Raw genomic sequence first — 15,881 nt, 5'->3', positions numbered from 1 at the left:
GGCTGTTCTTATGTTCTTATGATTCAGTATTCGATAATTTGGTATCCACTAGGTTTTCCAGGAACCCAACCCTAGCAGATAATGAGAACTGACTGTATAAGGAATCCAGAGTCCTCCCATCAAACTCCCTCCAAGTACCCTTATTTTTCTAACCTGTGACCTTCTCGAGTTGCTGTCCTTATATTGGAATTAAGGCTTTTGTGGTCAGAATTGTCATGGAAATCAAAATCCTTCCTATGGAGCTTAGGACCACATTCCCCAAGTATAACACTTTCTAACATTTTGCCCTTAAACCATTTCTGCCCGATGTTGCATAGATGTAACAGGGATCAAATGTGTACACATGAGGGCTGGGCAGAAATGGGTTAACTCTAAATGGGTTAACTGAAATAGCACTTAAATGTTGAAATCAGCAGGATATAGAAGCTCTCCTAAAAAACCAACAGGAAGACTAAAACACAAATTTTTCCAGTCAAAAAGTTCACTAAGACCCTGGGCCTGGACAATTCAGGTTAAAATCCAGCTTCTACTAAAGCCTGCTCCCATCTGAATACTGAGAAAAAAGGATGGTATTTATAACCAGAGATGTCCATAACCCAGGATAGTCCCAAGCTAGGGTCTTAGTGAACTTTTGGCTGCGAAAAATTGTGTTTTAGTCTTCCTGTCGGTATTTTAGTGGAGCTTCTACTGTACATCCTGCTCTTGGTGGCTTCAGAATTTAAGTGATATTTCAGTCCTTTGACAATGCCCTTCAGAGTTAAGGGTGAAACATTAAGAAAAGCTAAACTTTGGGGATATGGTGCTAAAGCCCGTGGGAAGAATTTTGTTCTCCATGTCCTTGTAGTGTGTGTGTGTGTGTGTGTGTGTTTAGGATGCTCTGTTTTCCTTTCCCTGAAATGAAACTTTGTTATGCAGGTCTCCCCTTGGCATCTGTGGGGATTCCATTTATGGAACCCCCTGTGGATGCCAGAATGAACTCTGCACTTGAACCTCGTGTTTGGAGAAGCAGGGTGGGGGGGTGGGGGCTTCAAGCGATTGCCCTGCACCTCAGAAGTCCTCCTGGATGTGACCTCTGACCATGTCTGGGAGGTCCTCTTTGGACCCAGTCACTGTGGGTTTGGAACCCACGGATGGGCAGGGGCTCCCACATTTACTTTATGAATGCACTCTATTTCAGAAGCCTGTGAATGGCAGCTGTTGCAGAGTGAAGCTAGAGTTCTCAGGTTTTCAGCCAACCTCGGGGCTGTGCCTTTAAATAGCAGCACAGACTTTAGCACCTAGCAAGTGTTAACATTGCTCCCCATGTCATGATCGATCTACAATTAAAGTCACAGGAACAAGGGATGATTAAAAGCTGTCAGCCCTGCATGCATCAGGCAGAGATGAGTTTTCACCAGTTTGTAATAGTGGAAAGTGTGTGTGTGTGTGTGTGTGTGTGTGGGAGGGAGGTGGGGGGGTGACCAAATGGCCCTTTGTGGGTGGATAGGAGTCTTAAAATATACATTGGTGTCAGTAGCTTCATCCGTCGTGTGTTGGAGGGTAGGCTGTCATTGTCCCTAGAGAGACGTTCTGCTTAAAAAGTATAAAAATAAAACCGATTGTTCTGCACCGAAGCAATCTGAATGCTATACCTGGAAAAGATGGATTTTGCAACATGTAGATTGTGCAAGTTAAGGCTGGTGTCCAAAGCAGTACGGACCAGAAAGTAAATCCAATTGAACTTGATGCAGTTTTACACCTGAAGAATTGTATGCTTTGATGTTGCATTTAGATAAGTTTTGTCAATATGGTTGCATAATTACTTCTGCATTTTTATTACTTTGCATAACTGCTTCTGCTTTTTGTGGGGCAGAGCAAGGAGCTCTGTGGAGTAGCAAAGCCTTGCCCCTGAGAACTGGGCATCTCCATTCAGCTGTCTTTTTTCGACTTGTGAGATTTCAGTAGACACTGTCCATATGCTTTCAGAGTTATCTTCACTGCCCAACTGAGCGGGCTCTTGGTGCAGCACCCATGTGGCCTTGATCCAATTAGCCCCCAGCCAATCGGCTACAGGGCTGGCCCCTCCTGTGTCTTGGGCAGGGCAAACTCCGGTGGCACGTGCCACCAGGGCAAATTCCGGTTAACCCGCGTGCCACCAGAATTCTCAATCTGTTGTGTTCCAGTACAAATAATTCACAATGTGTCATCTAGAGCAGGGTTTCTCAACCTTCTTTTTGCTCATGGCCCCATTCTGAGCGTAATTTCATCATCCACCTGACATTTAAGTTTGGGCACCCCCCCCTCAGAAACATACTGTGTTCTCCTAATGTTCAGGTTTCCCCATGTACCCCCCCCCCCCACAAAGAAAAAGCATGGCATGGCTCTCTGGGAGAGTCACATGGCCATGTTGAGAACCACCATCCTAGAGCTCCACTATCAATGAGTGATGTATGAATGATTGATGGCCGGATCCCAAAGGATCTCCTCTATGGAGAACTCGTGCAAGGAAAGCGCCCTACAGGTAGACCACAGCTGCGATACAAGGACATCTGCAAGAGGGATCTGAAGGCCTTAGTAGTGGACCTCAACAGGTGGGAAACTCTGGCCTCTGAGCGGCCCGCTTGGAGGCAGGCTGTGCAGCATGGCCTTTCCCAGTTTGAAGAGACACTTGGCCAACAGTCTGAGGCAAAGAGGCAAAGAAGGAAGACCCATAGCCAGGGAGACAGGCCAGGGACAGACTGCACTTGCTCCCAGTGTGGAAGGGATTGTCACTCCCGAATCGGCCTTTTCAGCCACACTAGACGCTGTTCCAGAACCACCATTCAGAGCGCGATACCAGAGTCTTTCCAGACTGAAGGCTGCCAACAACAATAACCACCCTGTTTTTCAGAGGTGGGCCATGCTCCACACCCCTCTCCCTACCAGCCTTCCATGTTTATGGTTGTTCTTTTCCCTTTCTTTGCTCTCTATGGTTGTTGTGTCTGCCCCATATTCAAAGCCATTGTTTCCGTACAATTTTGGTGGGACTTGGCCTTCCTCCTTCAGGATCAGACTGTGTTAGTCCGAGCAGAGCCTGATCTGAAATGTTAGACCAACTATTTTCAACCTTTTTTTCGTTTCATGTCATACTGACTAATCTCTAATATCATCAAGGGACACCATCAGTTTTTTTAGGATGTATTTTATCATTTTAAAAAATGTGTATTTATTATTGTTATTATTATTATTAACAGTTTTATATACCGCTTTTCAACTAAAAGTTCACAAAGCAGTTTACAGAGAAAAATCAAATAACTAAATGGCTCCCTGTCCCAAAAGGGCTCACAATCTAAAAAGATGCAAAAGAATACCAGCAGTATTGGCAACCTTCAGTCTCGAAAGACTCTGAAAGGTGGTTCTGGAACAGCGTCTAGTGTGGCTGAAAAGGCCAATTCGGGAGTGACAATCCCTTCCACACCGGGAGCAAGTGCAGTCTGTCCCTGGTCTGTCTCCCTGGCTATGGGCCTTCCTTCTTTGCCCCTTTGCCTCAGACTGTTGGCCAAGTGTCTCTTCAATCTGGGAAAGGCCATGCTGCACAGCATGCCTCCAAGCGGGCCGCTCAGAGGCCAGGGTTTCCCACCTGCTGAGGTCCATCCCTAAGGCCTTCAGATCCCTCTTGCAGATGTACCAGCAGACAGCCACTAGAACAGACAGTGCTGAGGTGAGGTGGGCCAGTTACTCTCCCCCTGCTAAAAAAAAGGAGCACCCACTTGAAAAAGTGCCTCTTACCCAATTAGCCTGCTTACCCAAAGTGCCTGCTTACCCAATTAGCAGGGGTTAAGGTATTAAGGTATAGAAATAACAAAATGCATTAGCACAAGCTTACACAGAAAAACACCATCAATCCAAGCCATAGCTAAATGAAGAGTGGCACTAGTTCTGCCCTCCCTCAAACTCCCCAAATGGCCCTACTAAGAAATGACCCTCCCCCAAACTCCCATGCCACACCCATAGACCATTTGCAGCACACCAGTGTGCTGTGGCACAGTGGTTGAAAATCACTGAGTTAGAAAAGGATTTGCCCAGGGTTTCCCAGTGAGCATTTTAGCTGAGTGAGAATCTAAAAGGAAGTTTTCTGCACCCAGACTCGGCGTTCTAAGAGTGGCTCTCCTGCCCTGCCTCTCACAGGATTTATTTTCAAAGTGTGACCATTAGGATTGATGTGCCATCTGTCAGAGCAGGTAGCATGCACCTCAAACAGGTGGTGGTTAGCTCGACAAAACAACTGGTGGTTGTGACCTGTCATATGACAAAAGCGTATGATTTTCCTGGACGGGATGGAAATGTGAAAATAAAGTAAAATAACCGATGACTCTGTGCCAGTTATGTAGGAGGCTCAATGCAACTCTTCCCATTGGATTTCTTTCAGGGTAACGGGTTTCCAGCTGCCTCCTCCCATCGTGAGCACTGGGGTGGTGTTGTCCCTCTGGCTTGTGAGCGATTATGCTGTCAGTGCTCAAGGCTTTCAGGCAAACTATGAAGGTAGGCCTCTTTGGAATGTGCTAACATTGGTTTATTATTATTGTTATTTAATTATCTCTGTTTCTGTGCAGCAAATCAAGTTCCCTTTGCTTTTTTCAGGGCCCCAAACTTGTTTCACCACTTTTGTTTTTGAGACTAAAATTCATGCTGCATTCACAGCTGCATGCGTTGTAAAAGTGCACACTGAAGACGGCCGCTTGCGATCTTGGAGAAGCTTCCTCTTAGCCTCTATTTTTTTTTCTACTGTTTAAAAAAAAAATACTCCAAACAAGCACCAAAAAAAAAGCCACCCTTATTAAATAACCAGCAGTAAGGGTACAAACCCTGTGATGCCCAAAGCACTTGTGCGGGGTGGTAGAGGCTTGTCAACCTAGTGGAAATGGGCTATATATCTCCATCATTGTTGTAAGATCAATGTTGTAAAGATTTTGTTCCACGCTGTTACAAATCAGGGGTGCCCAAACCCCGGCCCCGGGGCCACTTGTGGCCCTCGAGGCCTCTCATTGTGGCCCTCAGTGAGCCCCCAGTCTCCAATGAGCCTCTGGCCCTTGTGCAAGGCCTTTTATAGGCCTTGAGCTATTGCAAGACCTTCATTCATTCATATAAGTTCATCTTTAATATATTCATGTAGGTAAATTTATGTAAATATATTCAAATTTGAAATCTAAATTAATTCTTTTTTCCCCCCGGCCCCCAACACAGTGTCAGAGAGATGATGTGGCCCTCCTGCCAAAAAACTTTGGACACCCCTGTTACAAATTAATGTTACAAATGAATTTGTATGGAGGGGTCAGGATGTGGGGATGGAGGATTGACTAGAAATTTGGCTTTCTGTGCTAAGCTTTTCTGTTCATCCTGCAGAAGAAATGGACAGAACTCCACAGGAGGAAGGGAACATTGCGATGTCACCTATGATATCTTCAAGCTTTGGTGAATTAACAATCGAATAGAGAGATGTTATTCCCCCAGTGAGCTTCCTGGCAAAATATAGGACCTTTCTCCACCCCGCCCCCCCACCCTGGCCACTATATGAATGCAGAATGCTGTCCCATACTGACTGTCCTTGGATCCATCTAGTTCAGTATAGTCAACATTGGTTGGTAGTGATTCTCGGGTTTGATGGCCAAGAGAGATCAGGGATTCAGCTTGGACCTTCTGCACAAAAAAACATTTGATGTTCCATTGACCTGTGGCCGCTTCCACAATCATAGGCATTTGGCTAGTAGTAAAACTTCAACAACAAATTTTAAATCAGCATTACCCAACCAGTAGTATGTCGTTGGTAACCCTGGCCTCTGAGCGGCCCGCTTGGAGGCAGGCTGTGCAGCATGGCCTTTCCCAGTTTGAAGAGACACTTGGCCAACAGTCTGAGGCAAAGAGGCAAAGAAGGACGGCCCATAGCCAGGGAGACAGACCAGGGACAGACTGCACTTGCTCCTGGTGTGGAAGGGATTGTCACTCCCGAATTGGCCTTTTCAGCCACACTAGATGCTGTTCCAGAACCACCATTCAGAGCGCGATACCAGAGTCTTTTGAGACTGAAGGTTGCCAACATGGATGGTATGTCGTAAACCAGCATTTTGCAGCTGGTAGTGCATGGGTGGTATCAGGTGGAACGTGAGCACCCCGCACACCCAGGCAGCTAGACCGCGATGAGAGAGACAAGATTTCTCATAGGCCCTCCTACTGATCCTGAGCCTCCTAACGTTGTCTGCGGTTCCGTAGTCTCCCAACCAGGAAGTAACTGGTGATGACATCATTATTGGTAGGGGGACAAGGGTAGGGCAATGCTGCTTTTAAAACTGTTGCTACAGCATATGTTACTTGGGGTGTATCATTAATAGCCGAGTAGCAGAAACTTTTGCAGAGCAATGGAGAGCCTTCTCTCTGGCTTGACATTCCAGCCTTCAGGCAGTCTTTCTCTGGGGAAGAGTCTGGAAGCTGGCCTGTGACACTGATCATCGGGGCTAAAAATGACTCCCATAAGCATAATCCCCTCTTAGTTTGTGTCTAAAATATGTGCTCGCTTGTGTTGCGAGCCGCTTCGGGAAGCGGCTGTAAACCAGGGAGTGAAAGTGGTGCTGAAAAGCTGTGCCACCCCTGAAGTGACATGTTATGTAGGACACAAGGATGCTGCTATGAAAACAGCACTCCTGTGTCGAATTATTCCCTGTAGGATGAAGAAGCCCTGACCCCAGCACGTGACTGTCATACTGTGAGTTTTTCTTGATGGTTGGTTGGTTGGCAACCTTCAGTCTCGAAAGACTATGGTATAAGCCTACAGCACCCGGTATTCCCAAGAGGTCTCCCATCAGCAGCGGAACCAATAACAAGGGAGATGGTGGAGTCTCCCTCCACTGGAGGACTTCAGACAGGGGTTCCATGGGCACCTGCTAGATGCTCTAGCAGGATTTTACATGCAGGGAGTTGGGCTAGATGGTTGTCCGACTCTGTTTCTTGCCTCTAGCACAGTGGTTCCCAACCTTCAGGAGCCCACAGACCACTGAGGCAAAAATTGGAATCATCATGGACCACATGCAAAGCCAGCTGTGGGTGGTCTGTTTTCCACCCTCTCTGGTGGTCTGTGGGGAAGTATCTCCCAAGTGAGCACTCCCCCAGAGAGGGTGGAGAATGGACCGCCCACAGCCACAGGCTTCGGTGTCTCCGCCATCTCTAATGGTTCATGGGGAAGCATCTCCCAGGTGAGCGCTCCTCCACGGACTATCAGAGAGGGCAGAGAATGGACTACCCGCAGCCAGCACTTCAGTGCCCACTGTGGACTGTCCGTTCTCTGCCTCCTCTAGTGGTCTGTGAGGGAGTGCTTGCTGGAGGTGATCAAAAGTTGTTTTTGTTTTTTTTCCTAAGATCTCAAGGACCACTTCTCAGGGTCTTATGGAACACCAGTGGTCTACAGACCACAGATTGGAAACCAGTGCTCTAGCAGCTCATCGAGCTTTCCAGTACACTGCAGTGAGAAGTTGATAAGCAGATGCTGCAGAGACAGCAATACAGTCAATGTATAGTTGTGTCCTTTTTGCTTATCCGAAGGGGTGGAAAATCCAGATTTCCCAGGCAGTCACTGACGTGGGGTAGAAACCACCAGGAAGTTCTCCTTCATATGTCTCAATGAAATGAACCATGTTGCTTGTTTCAGTGAGGCTTGAGAAGAACACTCCATTGTGGATTTTGCTCTTTGGCTGAAATCTCTCTGGTCTCTAGCACTCGGCCTATCTTAATGGCCCTTCAAATCTTTTGTCTTTGCTGTGGTTGCTAAATTTTATTACCTCCTAGCTGATGTTGACTGTTTTTTTGTTTATCAAACAGGGTATCCTTTGACTCCATCCCCTGGCATCAAATGCTCAGTGACACATTGTTGTTGACTTGCTGTTTGAAAATCACATTTACCCAGGATGTAATTCCTAGATCTAGCTTGGGGGCTCGGGTTTTCTGCTGGTATTTTGCCAGTTGGTCTCACTCCTCCTTGCTGTTCTATGGTTCTTGTGCAAATTCCCTCTTTTACCATCTTCATTACTGTCCTAGTTTATTATATATACCAAGCAGCTAAACTTATCCCTGCGGAGCTGGCCTGGCAATCTGTATCCTAGTTACCCTGAGTGCTGGATACAAATGGTTTTATCATTAATAATAATAAATAGAATTATAGCTGAGGATGGTCTGCATTGTGAGTTAGGCTGCTCTCAGTGCAGTGCCTTCATTTTTCTGGGAGCTGTATTTTAAAATTAGTTCTGCAATGAATAGCTTATAGCCAGGACTGTGTGCTTGCTTTAAAGAAAGAAAATCTGAGTTCTTTACTAAGGTAATTCATGTTCTGCACTGAGAAAAAGCAGACTTCTATAACCTTGAATAGAAAATGAGTAATGCACATATAGGCCAAATTTTTCATAACTTGTTTTGAATTGAGCAAAATTTATTTTTGTACACTTCAGTCCAGCGTTTCTCAAACTGTGAGTTGGGACCTGATTCCTGGTGGGTCCCACAGAGCCTCCAATGAAAACATGGGTGGTAGAAGAGATCAGATAACAGCCCAATGCTATCTCTGGCACTGTCACCAGGTGCAGTGGCACCGAAACAGCTACTGCTGCATCCCATGGCATTGCCAGAGCCGCCGAAGGTCTCCTGAGGGGTAGGGGACTTTTGTCCCCTTCCCCAGGGAAGCCCTAAACCTCACAATGGAGCTTCTCAAGTCTGCACCAGCGCAGAGTCGAGAATTTCCATGTTGGGCTTTTCAGCCTGACATGGAGGATAGGATCCGACAGTCCAGGTTTTCCCTGGTCCCGCTCCCCTCCCGGGCCGGTTCCTTCTAGGCCTGCTCATGACCACACTAGGAAAATATAACCAAAAAGGAATTTAGATACATACACACTGCATCAAAGTTCCTTTTTTGCAGTACAGGTCAGCCCTCGGTATCCGTGGGGTTCTGTTTCCAAACTCCTCATGGCTACTGAATGCGTGGATACTGTGATCTGCAAGGGCCCCTCAGGTGACCTCTGGATGTGACTGGAAGTGTCTTCTGGTCATTTCCAGTAGTTTTCTGAGGTGTGAGGAGGTTGTGTACAGCCTCTGCATGCTTCAGAAGGCGTCCCAGAGGCTTCTGAGAGGGACTTCCGTTTTTTGTTTTTGTTTTGCTAAACAGGCCATGCCTTTTAGAAGGCTCTGGCAGGCCTTCTGAAGCATGGGAGGGTCCTCAAAGTTCCTCCATCATGGGCTCCCAATCCACGGTGAATCAAATTTGCAGATCACAAACCCGCAGGTGGTGAGGACCGACTCTGTTCTTTCCATGCACCCCAAACTTATTAGGGCTTCCTCATTTAGGAGATTGTAAAGGTGGATTGGTCTCTTGGAAAGACCACTTGCCTGATATTCCACCTGTAGTGTGTAGAAATAGAGAACTGTTAGGTTTGTTCTGGGACACATTATCTGCTGACATCAGGGGTGAATCCGTTGGGGGGGTGCTATGGGTGCATGCCCCCCAACGGTCATGTCAGTGGGAAAGGGTGCCCTTTGGGATGAGGAGCAAAGTCGGGCAAAAGATGACCGACCGCCCACTGGGCAGGGTAGGGTGCCCGACGAGCTACGTCATAACGGGAGCCCAGGTCTACCTGCCCAGCAAACCTCAGCCACGGAGGCTGTCAAATTCAACTGGGGGCCTAGGTCTACCTGCCTGGTTGACCTGGGCTCTGGAGTCAACGTAGTGCTCACCCTCCCCCCAACACAAACACTGGATCGACCCCTGGTTGACACGGAGTGTGATGTTGCGCGAGCCCAAGACTGTTCCCGTAATTTATGTCATGCATTGGGTTTCTAGGGCAGTTGTGCAGGGGCTTCTTGATAGATGAAGTACGAAGGATTCATTCAAGACAGGAAAACCGAAAACCTTTGCTTTAAGATTGTGCTTCTCCGGTGAGGCAAAAAATTCTTTGGGAGCTTTGTAGAAATGCAAAAGAACGGGAGCTTTTGCTAGCGACTTGGCTCAGAGGCAAGTGCCGAACTCTTGCCGGCTCCCTTTCCTGCGGGATTAGGTATGCCGCTCGCGTAGGTACCATGTGAAATTAATTACAATCACCACTCCAGCATACCTGATGAACATATAGCGAGGTGACATTTAAAACAAATTGAGTGAGTGTTTTGCAGTAAGTGGGAAATCAGTATGGATTCCGCTCCACATCCTGGTTAATACCAACAACAGTTCATCATGAGTGGAGGGCTGAGGCTGCTTTTATTTTTTACAAGAGCATATTAATATCACGTGCCTGACAGAATCGCATTATAATTTACAAACTGATGCCTCTTGGCTGTCTTGTTGGTGGCGTGGAGGGCATAAGAAACAAACTGGAGTGGGGGCTGAAGGTGGTGGGGGAGGATTTTTAATGCCAGGCTGCAAAGATTTGCAAATAAAGAGCCATTCTATGAAATGATGAACTACTAGGCTTAATAAAACTTTAAAACTGGTTTCTTTTCCAATCTTTCAAAGCACTTAATGGGGGAGAAAGGAGGAAAAAAAAAAAAAAGGCTTCTTCCCTCCACAGTCTGGCTGGCTTCAGGTGTCCTGCATGGAAATCATGAAGGTCAGTGGGTAGGAAGGTGCTCTGTCCCCTGGAGGATAAAGACGTTTAAGAGCAGTACTGTACCATCATCGTGCTGATTAATGGGCCCATCCTGGCTATTGATAAGCTAAGCACAGGATTTTTGGAGAGTTAATGTTGAAGGTGACGGGAAGAAGATTCTGGAATGGATCCCAGGCAGGACTCGACCTTCACTTCCTAGCAGTGTTCAGGTGGGGAGGCTCAAAGCTTTTGGATGCTTGAGGTGTAAAGCACTGAATATGCTTCAAAGTGCTCCCTGTAGACTCTCAAGAGGACTTGAGCAAGCCAGGCGGCTGCTCCCTCACCCCATCCATTGCAGGGAGCTACCTACGATTTGGATCCATCCCTTGTAGGCATCTTGTTACAGGGGAGTTTGGAGAACAAGGAAGGTGCTGGCAGCTTCTCTCACCCTGTGTCCCTTTAAAACCTTGGAAGGGAGCCAAAGGGGGGAGGAAGGGGGAGAAGAAAGTACTCCTGCCTCTTGCGTTGGGAGTAGGGGCCATCTCCACTAAAGGGCAGAGAGCAGTTGGTCTACGAATGAGCAACTTTACTTATTTGAGTGTCTTATTCCCTGCCTTTCCCTCTGAGTAATCGGTCCACTCAAGGTGGTGTATAATGGAGGTTGGTCCTTGGTATCTATGGGGAATCCATTCTCAGACCCCCTTACAGAAACCCGTGGATAAGGCAAAACTGAAGCTGATACTACTTAGCTTTTTCAGGCAAGGCTCAACCTCTCCTGACCCACACCTCCAGCTGTGACTCTGTCCCCAACTGGGTCACCTGGCTCTGAAATGGGAGGTTGAGAACTGGCCGATAACTCCCCAGCAGAGTGGGATCCAGGGAGGATCACAGCCTGTTTTGATATGCACAATCTCAGTGGTGGTGGGGATCAGGGGATCACTTCCCCCTCCCACATCCCACACTTCAGTGTCCCTCATGAATGAATTGTGCCTGTTTGTGATGCTCTTTGAGGTGGTCTCTGAAACCACCGTGAAAATTAAAGAGTCTTAGTTTGGGAGAAGGTTGTTCTTCAGCTATGTTGATCCTGAAGAGCTACAGGTGTCCTTGGTGGCGCTTTAACCACATGTTGAAAAGGTGACTCATGCTTCCATTTCAGTTTCCAAATGTATGCATGTGTGCAAATGTAATCAACGCCGCAGGAGCTGCCTTATTTTTCTTCTAGCTTAAGAGCCACGCTTCCTCTCTCTTTTCGGTTTGGAGAAATCCAAACTGGATTTACTTGCCGGGGGCTCTCATATTGATTTCACTTGGCCGTCCTGGTCCTCCCCATGCTCAGAAAAAAAACAAGCAAACAAAAATTGTTTTCCATTAATGCAGTTTAATGCAGAGGTTCCCAAACTGGGGTACTCTGGTGCCCCAGCTAGGGAAACCCTGTCTCTGCCCCTTTAAGGAACAGGTGATGGTGAAGGCAGGGATGCCATTGCTATGAACCTGCTACTTTCAGGGGCAATTTTTTTTAACTTACCCAAGGTAACTCCTGCTTCTTGGGAGGTCCAGCGGACTCTTCTGCAGGGCTTCCTAACCCTCCAAACTGCTGAAAATATATATTTTTTAAAAAAGCCACTTCTGGTTTCATGATGAAAATTGGAAGTGACCTTTTTTTTTTTTACTATTTTCAGCAGTTTGGTGGGTTGGGGAGCCCTGCAGTCTCCCTGGACCCCCCCCCCCCCGGAGGCCAGTGCTGCCTCAGGTAAATTGTCTGCGGTTGCCAGGCAGAGGTGAGGTGACACAATTCATGTCTTTATCCAAGACTCCCCTAGTTGACTCCACATTGCCTGTCCCTGCCCACTTGGTTCTTTGTGAGCACTGAGTAGGCAGGAGAAGGGATTTAGAGCCCTGGCAGTGTTCTGCAGTGTCCAGCAGAGGGAGGTTCTGTGACTGCAGTTGGAGCACCCACTGGAGCAGTGGGCTGCAGATGGCAGCCAACAGACATTCAGGGGGCTTTTCTGTTCACCACCCCGTCCCCACCCAAGGCTGCCACTCCACACAAACATTTCAAGTGGCCTCATGGATGGGCCAACCCTGGACAAAAGGGAACAGGGTTTGTCCTGGTGCGGTGCAAGGCAAAGTCGACTGTTGCTAATGCCATTCATCCTTTGTGGGGCAGCCACAGCACCAGCTCTTTCAGCAGACATTCTAAGACGTTATCTGTTAAGTTGGGGCTTTGCTTGCGGCATCTCTGATGCTTTTTACTCCAGTGGTTCTCACACTTTTTGACATCTGGACCCACAATCTGTCAGGACCCACTGGATGTGATGTCATTAACCTGGAAGCGATGTCATGGACAGAGGTGACATCAGCTTAGGCTTCAAACCTAAGCCGCCATCAGCCAAAGAGCACGTACACAGCCTGCTTGCGCTGTTATTTTGCACAGCTTGGAATCCAAATATTCCAACTTGGAAGTGAAAGCAGACTTGGGTCCTTCTCCAACCACACTGCTCTCCCCCCCTTTGTAGCATCCCATCTTCCCACCTATTCAGGGCAAAGCACCGGGTCTCTCTCCCCCTGGGAGCCTGCCCTGCTCAGCAGCTCTGTACCCTGTACTTTCAGCTCTGTATTTTCAATGGTGGCTGAGCTAGGTACTGCATCACCCACCTGAAACCAGCTTGTTATAATAATAATAATACAGGTATTTATATACCGCCTTTCTTGGTCGTCAGATTTCTCCTCAGACTTCATTCAAGGTGGTTTACATAGGCAGGAGAGGAAACTGAACGCTTTCCACATGCGGTGCCTCTGACACATCCTTGGCATCACCTGGCAGGACAAAGTTCCAAACAACACAGTCCTGGAATGAGCTGGAATCCCTAGCATGTATGCACTGCTGAAACAGAGACGCCTGCGTTGGCTCGGTCATGTCGTGAGAATGGATGATGGGCGGATCCCAAAGGATCTCCTCTATGGAGAACTCGTGCAAGGAAAGCGCCCTACAGGTAGACCACAGCTGCGATACAAGGACATCTGCAAGAGGGATCTGAGGGCCTTAGGAGTGGACCTCAACAGGTGGGAAACCCTGGCCTCTGAGCGGCCCGCTTGGAGGCAGGCTGTGCAGCATGGCCTTTCCCAGTTTGAAGAGACACTTGGCCAACAGACTGAGGCAAAGAGGCAAAGCTCATAGCCAGGGAGACAGACCAGGGACAGACTGCACTTGCTCCCAGTGTGGAAGGGATTGTCACTCCCGAATCGGCCTTTTCAGCCACACTAGACGCTGTTCCAGAACCACCACCACCACCACCAACAACAACAACAACAGTATTTATATACCGCTTTTCAACAAAAGTTCACAAAGCGGTTTACAGAGAAAATCAAATAGCTAATGGCCATTCAGAGCGCAATACCATAGTCTTTCGAGACTGAAGGTTACCAACAATAATAGGGATTTTTACAATTAAAAGAAGATTTCTATCTTTCAAGAACCACAACATTCCAGATGTTTCTCTCTGATCTGGTTTCACATTCTGGCCTCCATCCTCCCACGCTCAGAGCAGATGGAATAGCTCGGCTCAGCTTGTCAGCTGCTTCAAGGTCACACGGTGCCGGTGGCCTCGAACTGGCGACCTTGTGGATGTTATCTTCAGGCTCCACTTTGAGAAATGCTGCTTTATTGCATTTTCAATTAACTTGAAATGGATAATTTTTGAACTTTTGTTGTTGTTGTTCACCTATGGTACATTTCTTGTAAGACTGTTTGCCATCTTGAGTTTTTTAAAGAAGGAAAAAAAAGCAACAGGCAAGGTTGTGTTGTCTAAACAACAAAAGAAGACGCAGCTGGCTGCCTCTCTTGGAGTCTCCACTCCCTGGATCAGAAGTGTTCAGAATCAGTAGCACCAACCACCATCAGTCAGAAACCAGTCCTCAGGGCCCCTCCCACCTGAAGCCCCCATGGTGCCTGACCTACATTCACCCTCCAGCATCTTTGTTGCAAATAATTTGTTGCTGTTGGAACTCTTTACATTTTTAAGCCCCACCATTTCTTCCAAGTTACAGCTCCCCCTCCTTTTTGCTCTGCCCAAGCCCATCGCCTACATCAAGCAGTGCCTGCTGCTAAATTTACCTGTGTCTAAGTGCCTTGAACAGGAGAGAGCTACAGAAGTTTTATGAGAGATGAGATAGTTGCAGGCATGGACTTTGTAATGTGCCGGAGTGGGGTGGGCACCTTGGATGCAATTTCTAGGTTAACATCTTGTCTGAAACAGTTTCTGACAACAAGAAGCTAGAAGCCTTGGACTGGGCATGAAGGCGTTGGCCGTCCTCAGCATCCGGAATTAAGAGTTGTGCTGCTTTCGAATGTGGGTTTTCTGTGTAACTATCACAGCTAACAGTTGAGGCTTACTTTATTTTTCCCACATTTTTATACTTCCCTTCCTCCAAGAAGCTTAGAGAGTGGATATAGTTCTTCCCCTACTTTTGTCATCACAACAACCTTGTGAGGTAGGAGAGGCTAAGAGAGAGTGACTAGCTCCAGGTCTAGCTTCATGGCTGAGTGGGGATTTGAACTGGGATCTTCCAGGTCTAAGTCCAACTCCCGAACCGCAAAACCAGTGGTTCTCAAACTTTTTAGCACCTGGAACCACTTTTTAGAATGTCAGCTTGTCAGGACCCACTGGAAGTGATGTCATTAACCTGGAAGTGATGTCATGGCCTGTAGTGACATTATCAAGCAGGAAATTTTTAATACCCCCATACGACAAAAACAAAATCTAAGGAATTAAATTAAAAGTTTACAATAAGTTTAGATATTTATTTAAAATAAAGAAGAACCCGCCTAAGCAGTTGCTCATCTGTTTCAAAAAAAAAAAAAAATTCTCCAAACATCCCACAGGCTTCAATCCTGTCCACACTTACTTGGGAGTAAGCCCCATTGACTTATTACTAAAAGCATATGCATAGTTGCCTGTTAAAAACACAGATCTGTAACATTTCCCCACATGCAGTCAGATACCATGGTAGCATCAGGTCTAATATATTACAAATAAGATGCACATTAAAATGAATGGGGGCACCTCTGAAACTGGCTCACGACCCCCCCCCCCCCCGTGAGTGTTGACCCAGAGTTTGAGAAACACTGCACTACAGCAATGGTTCTCAAACTTTTTAGTACTGGGATCCACTTTTTAGAATGGCAGCCTGTCCAGGGCCCACCAAAAGTGATGTCCTGGCTTAAACTGGTAGCTGTTTCTACATCTCATAGTGTTGAATTCCACAGCCAAATGCAACAGCAAAATCTTCCGCTTTGCCAGCCCTGGATGGAATGCT

The 15,881-nt window shown here is 47.2% G+C and overlaps 1 protein-coding gene across 1 annotated transcript in view; it reads left to right on the top strand.

Moving 5' to 3' along the window:
• The window catches only part of CSMD2 (CUB and Sushi multiple domains 2), a 594,109-nt gene that overhangs the window by 121,889 nt on the left and 456,339 nt on the right, over positions 1-15,881 (top strand). Inside the window, exon 3 of the mRNA XM_066638160.1 lies at positions 4,388-4,500. Within this exon, the coding sequence (XP_066494257.1) occupies positions 4,388-4,500 (113 nt within the window). The remainder of the gene's footprint in view (positions 1-4,387; positions 4,501-15,881) is intronic.

This window comes from Tiliqua scincoides, chromosome 10 (genome assembly GCF_035046505.1).
Source record: "Tiliqua scincoides isolate rTilSci1 chromosome 10, rTilSci1.hap2, whole genome shotgun sequence".
NCBI lineage: Eukaryota > Metazoa > Chordata > Lepidosauria > Squamata > Scincidae > Tiliqua > Tiliqua scincoides.
This window is presented reverse-complemented; position numbering and strand designations above follow the sequence as displayed.